The 12,876-nt window shown below is 43.2% G+C and overlaps 2 protein-coding genes across 6 annotated transcripts in view; both read right to left on the bottom strand.

Annotated features, from left to right (window-relative positions):
- The window catches only part of LOC111264448 (uncharacterized), a 257,234-nt gene extending 256,377 nt beyond the window's left edge, over nt 1–857 (bottom strand). The window contains exon 1 of the mRNA XM_022840370.2: nt 659–857. Within this exon, the coding sequence (XP_022696105.1) occupies nt 659–665 (7 nt within the window). The 5' untranslated portion in view covers nt 666–857. The remainder of the gene's footprint in view (nt 1–658) is intronic.
- A 765-nt stretch (nt 858–1,622) lies between these two features.
- Nucleotides 1,623–9,908, bottom strand: LOC111264450 (uncharacterized). 5 transcript variants are annotated; one of them, XM_086970087.1, is made up of 5 exons: nt 8,593–9,908; nt 7,892–8,116; nt 6,737–7,365; nt 4,290–4,495; nt 1,623–3,160 (listed from the first exon to the last, which is right to left on the bottom strand). In XM_086970087.1, exons 3-5 carry the CDS (start codon nt 6,898–6,900, stop codon nt 2,991–2,993), a joined length of 540 nt encoding a protein of 179 aa, XP_086826213.1. In that variant the 5' UTR covers nt 6,901–7,365; nt 7,892–8,116; nt 8,593–9,908; the 3' UTR covers nt 1,623–2,990. The 5 variants fall into 5 exon arrangements, 3 of the variants coding, with proteins under 3 accessions (XP_086826213.1, XP_022696109.1, XP_086826212.1); XM_022840374.2 differs by lacking the exon at nt 8,593–9,908 and having other exon boundaries at nt 8,091–8,586; XM_086970086.1 differs by lacking the exon at nt 8,593–9,908 and having other exon boundaries at nt 7,892–8,586.
- Nucleotides 9,909–12,876: the final 2,968 nt, after the last annotated feature.

Consider the following 12,876-nt stretch of genomic DNA (forward strand, 5'->3'; position numbering starts at 1 on the left):
GCGTCACATCTCAGAAGCAGTTAAGATGACCGATTGTTTCGCATGGCTCGGTCTATGGATCTAAAAAACTACGCCTAAACTAGGAACGAACGAATCTAATAGTCGTTTTTCAATCTAGGGCAATTTGTACCTGAAAGGCTGGGAGATGCTTGGCATGGACAGTTGAATATGTATCGGTTTGAAATTTCAACAGATCGAGCCATTGTGCTAGCAATTTATGTCGACTTTTCATACTACAACAAAGGATGCATGTTGGCATCCTTGCTGATTTCTCCAAAGTATAATTGACAAAAATCCTGTCTGGCCTAGGAGCAGGATTACGTGTGGCTAGCGAACATGGATCGTATTGAAAAACATGTTTAATCAAACTTTAGGAGCAGATTTGTCTGCCCAGCGTCTCATCATTACCACGTATACTAGACGATGTCCCCTATTCAGAAGCACAAACTTTAATACCATAAAAAGATCACGACGAACGCTTGGGACAGTGCGCGAACAGCTCTGTGATGTCCTATAAGTATAGTTCAATGCATAGGCGACGTCCGGCAGCTTAGAACTCGCGGTTCTAGTCACGTCTCGACCATTGATTTTCGATAGTTCTATGCGATGAATTAAGTACGGTACTGTGGGCTGGGATTTTTTTGCGACTTTACCTTACCTTTCATTGGCAACGTTTCCGAATTGCAGCTCCAACGGAATCTGTTTCCTATAGATAACCTCGAGCCGAATAATTGTCACTCTACCGAGCAGTCTTAGGGCGTTCTTCTTAAAGTGTCTCACTGATTGGTAGGAACTTAGCGAATACTAATGGGCTATAGGGGTCGTGCATTTGCTGCTTAGAAACATGCCGAATCTGACGGTTACAGCACGTGCTTACGAAGCTTGAGGCTAGCGAACAACTCTCCCTTTTTCCTCCTCCTCCTCCTCCTCCTCCTCCTCCTCCTCCTCCCCTCTCTCTCTCTAACACACACACAGTCACGCCACGCAAACAAATACTCAATCACGCATTCTCAGAATTGTCCAAGCAAGGGCCCGAGGGCGGCAAATGCGCTATGTCGCTTCGTTGGCAACATGACTATGTAACAACAGCTGATGTGTCTACTAATTACACAAAGAAGAATGGCAAATTATGCGCGGTGAAATTTCGTATTATTACCATAACTTTTGCCAGCTCTAGAACAAGTGCTCGCTTATAAAAGCGCGCATTTAAAAATTGTTCGACCCTTTATCGAACTACCTTAAATTTTCAAAGGTAAGAATGCAACTGTAAAAACTTACCTCAAAAGGGTTTTTGATCGACCGTAGAAAAAATAGCTATCTGTAATCTGTGGCTCCCATATGACACAAAGTGATCTTTTTCAGGCTCTAAGCTTCTATACATTACGTCGCTGTTTCAAGGCTGCGCAGAAGACAGAAGGAGTAAAGTCAGAATCTTGTTGAAAGAAAATGTGTTCAGTGGTTCACAAATGGTTCAGTTTAAATGTTTGTAGTGTATTACGCCTACACGTCCGAGGTCCAACAACAACGGAGAACAAACGGCAGCCGTCATCGAATCGCTCGAATCAAAATGGAACCCTATCAGTCCAGCAGTCAGCTGATTGTTTCGCTGAGCAACAGTAGCCTTTAGTCTTCAACGAAGGCATTGCACTTTATTAAAAGCAGACGCCATACAAACCAGATAGAGACATATGTACATTTAATGCGATAACCGCTATAACCATACAATTTTGAAGATTACGAACCTTATGTATGCGTATAAAGGTCAACGCCAGAGAAGCACAAAAAAGTCTAGGCACAGCTACACAGAACCGTTAATAATATCTAACTTATCGATATCAGAGCTCGTAGGTGTATAAACACAGGTGGAAGTGAATACTTTAGCGCAATTGTTTCTATTCTCAGAAATAGTTAATTTTGGAAAAGATGCTTGAGTCTCGATTGATGATCATTTGCGTATGTTCTGAGGACTGTAGCCACATGAACGGCCGTAAGATGGCGGCAGACCTCATCTGTTCTTCACTAAGCCCAGTTCAACCCCACTTTCGGTTCTGTCTCTCTAAAACGACTTTGACAATGCGAAAATTCCAGAGAAATCTGTTGCGAAGAAACACAGCTTAGTAGTGGCAGTACTCTCATGGTTAAATTTTCATCGCTTATTCCATTTCTAAAAAGTATGTACCCGATCATTCAAGAATTTTTAGCATAGCCTTTGACATAGTTTTTCCCACCAGTCGCCGTGTCAAGCTCCGCCAGTGACTGACTTATACTGCACCACCTGTGTCAACAAAGGTTAGTATTTAATATCCAGCCTAAATTTTATGACATTATCCTGAAAAACCTTCATTTCTTTAGCAGCCAGCCTGGAACCGAGCTATCATTGACAACATAGCTTAGTTTAATAACCTCAAGCGTTTTTATATTCATTATATGTAAGCTGTCAATTCCATATATTTCTATTAGATGGAGCTATTTTTAAATATATCGACATTGCTACTACAGGAACGATACGACATCATCATCATTATGATCACAGTTGATTTTCGTATTTGCACGATGTCGTGTCGACGTGACCCTAGGGCGATGTGAAGGCCTAGAAGCCATGTTTTGTCCAATTGCTTGATTGATTTTTCTGCAAGTCTCTCGATATTGATAGAGGATATCAAGAAGCAATTATTCATGCGGTGCGTGACATCGCACCATGTTTGTTGTGGCAATGTTTGATAATTGTTGTCAGGGAAGGTCTTTAACCTAGCCTATTAACTAATGTCATGATGGCCGATCATATTCACTGCCAGGAGCACCCAGAATGACAGTCGATGATGAGAGGCAACCCCGGCGGCGATGCTTAAGACTTTCGCCAGTCTTGTTTTCTCATCGAAGACTCGATGTGAGGGTTCTGCCATTCCTCCTGTTCGACGAATCCATCATGTGCAAGCACTCCCATGGAGAGAGGATCACACAGGCATAGGCGCACATCTCAATGAAAAGGCTTACGAGTCAATTGAGCGACTCAACCTGAACCTTTTCGCACTTGATGCGATAGGTGTACCATAGACGCGGATGTGAAGGCAAGAATTATCAAGCCACCCCCGAAAGCTGCTCGAGCACGTTTTGATCTCCAGGATGCTTGCATTGCTGCTGTTGTTGATGATGCCGACAACTGCAATAATGATTATAAGGAAAATGACGATGATTCATTAAAGGGAGATCAGCAAACAGCGTTTATTGGTTTAGTCTACTACTACCTAGAGTAATTCGCTGCCGTTCATTCACCTCCTTGCTAGCTTCTTCCTGATTTTCCTTGCATGTCTCTCTGTCCTACTCACGCGCAAACATTCGTTCTGTATCCCGCTCGCCGTTCTAGACTGTTTCGATGCTGCCATCGTCATCGTCGTCCTTCCCTCTATTCGTCACAAATGTTGGTAAGTTGGTGACGCATCGACTAGCTTTGGCTTCCAATCGAGCTAATGTTCGCCAGCGTATCGAATTTTACCTGCCAACTTAACATAGCGCACTGTCATATGACGATGGCACAAATACGTATGTGTGTCTTTCGCCGCATGCAAGGAATAAACGCGATACAGCGAAAGCGAATGGCCGTCATCGACGTAATAATACCAGGCGAGACATACCGTAATGGTGTCACGTGCCACTACGACAAACAATCAAAAGAAGGAAGGAAAAGGCCCTCAGTGTAACCCTGACTGGCTATTCGATGACGGGATATGAACTGTCTCTCTCTCTACGTCTCATTTCTCTTTAATTCCTTGTTTTGTTGGCTGGTTTGTTAGCTGATACCACTGCTTCATTGCAGCCACGAGAAGTGTTGAGCACTCTGACAATGACACACGCACAAATTCACGCCAGCGAGACCGCCATATTGGCCAGTTCCTAACCGGCTTTCCGGGCAGACCGTTGCCCAGTAGACACTCAAGGCCAGCAACTCAACTCCGCTTCTCTTTTTCTCTTTGTTGTTCAGTGATTTTAGGCCAAACGTTGAGCTCTACATGAGCGGCAAGTGAGTCCGGCTTCAGTGGAAGCGGCCAGGCCCCTCGCCGCTGCTCCCGCAGCTGATCGAAAAAACGCCCGCGCAAGACCAGAAGTGAGAGGGCCGCCTGGGTGTGAACATCGAAGGGACAGGGAACGAAAAGTAGCTGGAGGGGGCTAGGGCAATGATCTGATATGTACTAAGCTTATATTGCTACCGTCGCTGTTGTCGTCGATACGCTTAATGTCACTGCGCGTGTTGTTACTTCTATTGCCACACGCATGAACCTAGACGAACTCACCGATCGTTCTCGGCTCTGCCAGATGGTCTGTCGACTCTGTTGACGCAAAGTAATTACCCACAACAGCGAATCGGCAATTCTTGGTATTGGCGGAACGCTCTGTCGGACCGGAGAAACAGAAGCGAGGAGGAGGCGGACGGACAGATTGAGGAAGGGGCAGCCAGGCCGTGGTTGGTCGACAACTGTATTGATCGTCGTTTGTAACACTAGGAAACACGACACAAAATACGTCGGCCTATATAAACGTATCGATCAGTTATGTGAACATGCATATGTTTCTTTGTCATTACCGTTGTCATAGGGAAACAGCACTATACTGAATTGTTACGTGAACCCAGTGGTAGCTATTTCTAGAACTACAACGTTTCCTAATGACTTGTTATCTTTGAGGCTCTTTTGATTCTGCATTGCGATAATACATCATAACTAAATGTGTTCAATATCAAGTTAGGACTAAGGTCCCATTTTGCACACATAAAATCAAAATATATCTATTACGTCTATGACAAAATATTTCTCTACCATCACTTACTCATACGCTCTTGAAATAATAGAAGGATAGTTTCTAATTATCTACTTCTGCTGTTGTATTTGATTTAGGATATGTAAATGCAGGGAGGAATGGCTTCGGTGATTGCGCAGTACGTATACTTCGTTAGCGTGATGCTAGTATGGGTTTGACCCACTCTAAAGGCTACCAGAAAGAGCTTTTTTGTATAATAATTATGTACTGGTCCCCTATTATAATTCATACGGTAGTGGCAGCGTGAGAAAAGATCACCGGCTTTCATGGGTTGTTGCCCATTATCGATTGTGCGAAATCTTTTTTTTTTTCCAAAAAAAAAAAACGCTTGCTGTCTTTGGTGGTGGCGGCAACAACAGTCGTAATAATAGCAAGAGGACGCAAGCGCTGGTGGCCGGTAACCATGGCGACAAAACAACATGTGTTGCACGACTCTTCGTCAATAATGAGTGTAGACATCGTATCTCACTGATACATGAGACTGGATATCCAACAACCTAAACAAAAAGTAACATAGCTTATAGTACTTTACATCGGAGGTAACACTTCGCAATGTGAGCCTGCCATTTGCGGGTTTTGGGGAGCGACTGAAGTAAGCCCAGCTATGCTGTCGGCCTACTCTTGGATGTCCTTGTAGTAATAGTTCACTATTCAGATCCAGGGTGTAACAATATAACGGAACTACAACACGTATACTTTTCGCGTTGCCACATAACCACGTAATTTATAAATACGATATGAAAGCAGTAAACTGAGAGATTTTTTCTTTCTCAAAACACCGCCGAATCTGCTTGTCAGGGGCAGCTAGGTACATTTACTGCTCTGATATTACACCTTGTAACTTGATAATCCACTCGTTAGCAAGTAAATAAAAATTGCTGACTGACATAAAAAGTCAAAAGCTCTACATTTCATTATCCGCCATCTCTGCTAAATATTATTGATCAGTAAATTAAATATGCCCTTATACCCGGTTCCCATGTAAAATTATTGATCGGACGTCCGCCCATTTCGCTGAATTGGAAAGCTCGTTCGTCGTGTATCGTGCAGCTGACCAGACAGTTGCGAGTCGCCAGAACTTGAAACAAGCGTTTTCGTAATCGGCCGTTCGCCTCCGCCAGTCCGACGGGGAGAAGTGTCGTCGGGGCGTTCGCTTGTAAATCGCTTATCGGCCGCTTTCGTTCTTTTTGCTTGCAGTGGCCTAGTTTTTCTGTCTGTGTATAGCAAGTGGATTGAATTGGATTCTGTCATGAGCTTATACATCCAATTTTCTTTAACCCCATATACATTTACCCTACTTTCAGCGAATGACGCACGTGTGATCCCTGAAATAGGCTAGTATTTCAGTTTGTCTCTATTTAGTGATCACCTATGACTGCAAGAAGTCAATCAAGCACAATTTCCAGTTATTAGGTCAAGGTAAAGTGGCACAGAATGTGTAGCAGCGGTTGTTTGCCCTTGAAACGATCAAGATCTGGTCTCCTAGCATTGGCAGGAAAGATCTTATCATTTTTGAAGGACTTACGGTGGGAACTGTCATGACAATTGCGTGAACACCATCCATAGAGGCCGACAACATGTTGATAAGATCGGTATTTTCGATCCGAAAAAAAATAAAGACCACCGAAATGAATATAGGAGAATATCTTCGTAATAGCATGATGGTACCGTCAGATACGTTACTAAGCACGCCTGAGTCTGGCATATGTCTAACGCTATAGACGGGTTGACTTAGCGCAAGCCTGTATTTAGCTGTAACGGACAAGTTGTTGATGGCTTGATATCGTACGCGTCAAATGTATTACACAATTATATTACTGAGATCCGTAATCATGTGTGATGACTTCGGTGTCGTATGCTGTATACACCCGTAGAAATAGATAATTTACCAAGTTATTATCTTTTTGTTTTAAAGGTCTCTTACCTTTTACTCACGTGCAATGTGCTCACAATCTGTTTCGAAACCCTGAAGTATCTTAGTCGCCCTTCGTAGGCTCGATCTTCGTGCCAAGCACTGGCGTGCCATCGTTGCCCCTGCCAGACTGCGTGACTAAACGTTTCTAAGCACAACCACTCTAATAATTGCATAGAAATCTTCGTCTAGTTAACTAGAGACGTTCACTGTAGCAAAACCATGCGTGAGTAGGCCTTACATTAGCGCCTCGAATGCCGAGTGAAGAGGCCTACACCCAGCTAAAAAGCTGATTCTGAATTTTTCTGACGGAAAATTCTACGAACAAATGCCACGTTTTCGCTCGGCGCCTGTGGCTGTCCTGCTACGGCCTGTTTCTTCGACCCGTTGCGACTAATCTCTTAAGTATGAGGCTTGTAGACGGTATTGGGGGGTATATGATAGTAGAAGAATGTTTGTTTTCTGCCAGTACGCAGTGATCTCTCCAGCTGGCCTGAACAGGTACCTCAGTATCTCCACTGGTGCCGTCATCGACGACAATAGCATCGGAAACCCAGGTGAGTTGATTTCAGTAACTCGCTGAACATAACTGTATAATACTGCAGCTGTATAAAGAGTTGGAGAACTTCGCCTTGAGCCACCTGAAAATCCGACCTTGTACTAGACTGATTTACACAATTTGTAATAGACTTGCGAGAAGCACCAAAACAAAAATCCGGGACTAAGTCCGGGATAAATAAAACTAAGTCCAACTCATTAGCTAACTCTTATATTTCTTAGAGATGCCTGATCAAAGTTTAATAATAAAGGCACCAATGCTAATTCGAATCCATTTAGTGCCTTAGCTTAAAATTAGTCCTGTAAAATTCCAAATTTTCTGCTAGCTAGGTTACACTAGAAGACCTCAGACCGCATTCAATTTCGCTTTAATTTTATATCGATGAAAAATTTATGAGGAATTACATGCAATATCCAGCATGAAATGTTGAAGGTTAGATTTGGTAAAATGATTTTTTTTTTATCGAAAAGCCTTTAAAATCAAAGCGTTAATATTAATCTATTAAGGCGTTTACAACAATCATATAATTTCCTCTATGCAATGGATGGGCTGTCACAGCTGAATACATCAAATGACGGCTAACTTAAACATTTATTTAGAACGCTAACCTTTTTTTGAAGGGCGTCCAGAAAGCAATTAGCGCGGACACTGATGTTGCCAACGCTCGCAAAATGCACCTAGACGCTACGAGCTTAAATGGGCGCCCCGCTTCAGTCCTTAGACGTACAAAGCTTTTTTGAATTTAAAATTGGATTGTTTCAGCTATATCTTCCGAATTTCCTCTGTAGATCTCTGTCCGCTGCTTACCATTTCTGGGAGAGAGCTTCGCACACCTTTAGACAGATGCAATGGCGTAGAACTTCAGTCGTTGAGATAACTCATTGAACGCGTCTAGTTAGTTGAACTTGCTTACTGTCATCACGAGTCCACTCAACCATTTTACTGAGCATATATAGCACGATCTCATAGCGATCCGTTCACGTGTCGGACGGGCATTAAAATATGAGAGATCTACTAGATTGGGTCTACGAGATGTTGGTACGAAGGCAGCATCGGATATCGAACACCGAACGGCTTTCTGACTGATCGCGCTCGCGGCGCGTTAGCCATTACTTGTCTACCACTAGAATAGGTAAATGGAGATTTTCGAACACTAATAAAAAAAAAAAAAGAGCGTTTGGTAAACACGATGACAATATAATTGCGCAGGCTATTATTGAAAATGATCATGCCCATCACGATGCAACTACCAAACGAGACATCTCGGCTGAAGTTGTGCAGTGTGTGCAAGTTTATGTACAAGACGTACGTGAATCAAAGAGCTCGCGCCACGACGTGTAATGATGACGTGTCGAAGAAAGAAAATTTGTTTTTATCCGAAGACTTTTACTGTTCGTTCCAATGATCTTTTTTTTTTTTTTTTTTTTTATTTTATTCTTGGCCTAGTGCTGTAGCTTTACACTTGTGGTGTTTTGCTATCACTAGGCGGCTTAACAGGCCTTATTGCCCCTGCTGCTATTAGCAAGGCCACTGTGGCGTACCCTACTGGCTGGCGGGTCCACTCAGTAGGAGCAGCAGCAACAACACTTCGACAGGTGCCCCTTCGTACCACGTCGGTTCTTCGCGGTATGGCCCACACATCGTCTCTTTCCTTACAATAGCCATTTCTTGCAGACAACCAACTAGCAGAAACCATTTCCGAGTGTCGACGAGCAGCTGCACGTATCTATGTGTATGTGAGAAGCGTGTGCGTCCGGTTGTCCACAGTACTATAGCTCAAAGTACGAAGTCACCTTCGAAATTGACAGGCTTCTGCTGCCATAGCTGATGTCGCTATCGTAGTTCGTAGCTGCATGCTGCACTGCCACCACTGCTGCTCAAAAGTTTTAGTGTTGTGAAGAAATGTCAGCACTTCATCAACAAGAGCAAAAACGTGATAACAAAGCCTCGACTTCGTTCTGGGTTCGTTGGGTGATGAACAATGTAATGACCCAGCTGCCTCAATGACTGTTTATTAATCATGATCTAAACATGATGAAAAGGTAGAGAACTCTACATTTGCTGATGCGGACGGCTCTGCCATACATTGTACTGCTGTCAGCTCGGTGTTACTTGACAGCCGCCTGCCTGCAAAAGCAGCAGGAGTATCGTCGACAATAACTAGAACAAGCAGTTGTTGTATAGGTAACACTCACAGATTCTAACAAGATCAGCATTCGTCATGTCGCTCTAATGAAACCTGGTAGTCACATTGGACATTGCTTATAGCTACGCTAACGTGTCGCTCGCTCTATTACACAAGCTATCTTCTAGTTTTTAGAGGCTACTTGTCTTTCCTGAACGCCTCACTGATCGGATGCCTTGATTTTGTAGAAGATCTTATATATACTAGACAGGATGTTGCCTATTACGTGAAAACAGCCTGCATAATGAAGCGAATGTAAATAAACTGGACTGTAAAAACTAGAATATAAATTTACAACGCAGGTGTAGATATGTTATTTTTGTAGCTCAGTACTCATCAGGCTTAGGTCTCAATTACTCAGCCTCTTTGCATGGTATCTCCTAACGCGAAAAGATTCACTAAAATGCCGTAGATCGCAGCGACTTCGCTACGACGTGTTAGTTTCGCACCTGTGGGTTGAAAATAACCAAAAAATACATTTTGAACATTTCTAGAGGTCGAAAATATCGAAATACAGGCTCTGTAATTATCATTTTGAGCTTGTTGCAACATGCTTAAACATGTCAGAACAAATAGAGATTTATTCTGCCTACTGGTAGCCCACGGCCCAATATGTGACCCACGCTCATTATTCTTGACACCTCTTCTATTATATTCAAGTAGTCAGTTGCCGGTACAAGAGTCTCCCTCATAAAGAAACGATTAGTATCTTCGTAACAGCTTAACAGCATAATTACAACGATTCGTGAACTCTGGCGGATAGACACAAATCTGGTTGATTTTAATCGTTCCTTATTGCCCCTCATACGCGCGGATATTACGCCAAGTAAGAACATGGGCACAAGCATGTACCCGTTCGGTTGCCTAAATGAAGCCTTCACCGTTACGACATAAATAATAGTAATAAGACCAACATAGAAACGCAGTTTCGTGGTGTGGAACACATGTCGCGGACAAATGCGGTCGCGACGGTGTCAGCTGTGCTGTCGCTACCAGTAAAAGAATAAAACTCCATAGCTCGGCGTAAAATTGCAGAACCGTGTAGCTTCAGAAGCGAGTTATAAGTGTACAACGGAGTTTGCCTTACCTGTGTCGTCTTACCTTGGCAGGACTAGGCGGTTCAATCTACACCCCAGCAGCCCGACCCAGATGAGTCACAAGCGGCGTTTGTCGCTGTCGTCGCCGTTGTCACAGTCGCTGCTGTTTTGTTCGACGCGGACGCAGCGCACAACGTATGCACTCGCGTTGTCTTCACTTCATAGTCATGCACACCCTTTGCTCAGGTTATTTTACAGTAGCTGATACTAGCATGGCGACAGCTCCGTTACAGATCTGAACGCGCAAGCAGTGCGGATCGCTGTTGAACGGAAAAGCGTTACAATCGTCGGTTACAATTCTCGATATACTACTACTGCTAGCAATGGTGGCGGTAGACAATTAAGGCAAGTCCGTCCAAGCTGATGACGGGCGTCGTGTTCGAAACAAAGATGAGTATTTCTACGAAGCGTCGTTTCCATACGAACGTCGCCTATTCATATCTGGACAAACAACAACCATTGCTTGTGGCCGCTAATAGTGGCAATGCAATCGGCCTAGAGCGCTATGCTTGCCGTAAATGCTGCGCATCTATTCACTCGAACCTATATACATTGAGAATATACTATGAAGGATCTCTTTTACCGCAGATAGCTTGCTTTCTTGGTAAGCTACTCATTATAGAGCATAGAAAATTCACTAGATTAACTGCGAAGTTCTGGGAGGGTATTAAATTATATATAATGGATGTTTTGAAGTTGATTGTTAGACTCAGAAAATTTAAGTCAGGATATATGTGCTCGAACAACCTATCCGAGATTAATATTTCACAGCTCACTGAGTGAGATAGTCAGTATCTTAAATAAGGTGAACACGACCGCCATGACGGTAAGGGCAGAGGTGTGAAAGATTTTTGTAGAGTAAGTTCAGGCGATAACTAACGTTGGTTAAAGAACGCTTTAATCCTTGCTAGAGGCGTCTTATTAGGACTACAAACGTCCTTTTACATTCTACTTCTTATTAAGCGGAAACTTATGCTTTTTTGTTTTAATAATTAACTCGCTTCCGCTTTTAAGTTGGGTGACAAATTTGTTGATATCGGATTGCGATATCCTAATACGCACGAGTTCGTGTATACGTTGCCATTATGCCGTCGCGGGGACTTGTCAATGGGTCCAAAGAAGCCCACTTATACTGTACACTTATAGAGTCTATACTTCATACTATGTTGCAGTATTCACCGAACTGAAAGGTAAACAGCCGGTGCTATAAATGCAATTGCTACAAAACAATTTCTTAATTTAGCTATTACTATTTTTTAAAGGAAATCATAGGGCAACAGTTCTTATCACTGTCAACTAACGATACTTGCCTTCATCGCTCTGAAATTTCTCTGATGTTACTTTTCGTTATTTCCCCCCCGGGATGGTAGGGTCAACGTCACCTACTCCCATTAGTGTTGTATTCCAAACTAATTGTCTACGGGTAGCCGTGATGTTTCTTCTGAATGGGCAAAAAGATCGAAGACGTTCAACTGTAGTGCACCAATATCGATTGTGGTGTTTCAAGGCTGCTTCACGATACTCATTTCCATACATCTTGAAAGGTGCGCTAGCGCTCCAAAAGGAAAAAGCTTTTGATTTTGAGCGCCGAGTTAGCCCAATTCGATTACAACAAGATGTTCTAGCAGCGCGCCCGACTGTGCAATTGCGTGCACTTCAATGTGGCCGTATAATGCCGAAAGGATCATTGTAACCTTGTCGAAAATGTTCAGGCTTAGAAATCGAATAGGTGTCTCTACATCTGATCGGCCTGCACGGGCCACCATGTAACGAACGTCAGCATTAATAGCGATAATTAAGGAATTTGCCCACTTGGAGCGTGCGACATTTTTATGACGCGAATTATACGTACACCGTACGCGTAGGTAACGGACCTGCTTCACAAAAACCTTAACTTTTGGTACCTGATGCACCTACCTAGTAGCAAATGAGCTCTTTCCCTTATCGCTTCATCTTTTCAGCAGATACGCCGACTAGCTTCGTAGTACATTCTTTAAATACTATCGTTTGCTCGATGATGCGGGTGTCAAAACGCGAGTTAGAGGTCCCTTCCGGCTCATCCTTTGGCACGAAACACCATCGTTCTGCTGGACGATATTTTTTCGACCATTTACGGGAGTTGGGACGAAGCATTAATCTGGTAATGTTCGTGGTTACCTCATGGGCTGTCGGAAATAAAAGAATCCCAAGAGTCGACGAATCCTATCTGCTGCGCTGGTGATAACGCCCGACGGCCCACGGCTAAGTTAAGCTTGTACTGTTTATTGTTAATTGAAAAAATTATTTTTTTAGCTGTCTAGTAATATATGTA

This window comes from Varroa jacobsoni, unplaced genomic scaffold, assembly GCF_002532875.2.
Source record: "Varroa jacobsoni isolate VJ856 unplaced genomic scaffold, vjacob_1.0 scaffold_859, whole genome shotgun sequence".
Taxonomy (NCBI): Eukaryota; Metazoa; Arthropoda; class Arachnida; order Mesostigmata; family Varroidae; genus Varroa; species Varroa jacobsoni.

Coding starts and splice junctions, on each gene's coding strand:
- LOC111264450 (XM_086970087.1), bottom strand. CDS start 6,900: ATGCAATTATTAGAGTGGTTGTGCTTAGAAACGTTTAGTCACGCAGTC. Junction 4,496..6,736: donor ACATTGCACGTGAGTAAAAG/GTAAGAGACCTT, acceptor CGTGTTTCCTAG/TGTTACAAACGACGATCAAT. Junction 3,161..4,289: donor GGCAGAGCCGAGAACGATCG/GTGAGTTCGTCT, acceptor TCATTATTGCAG/TTGTCGGCATCATCAACAAC.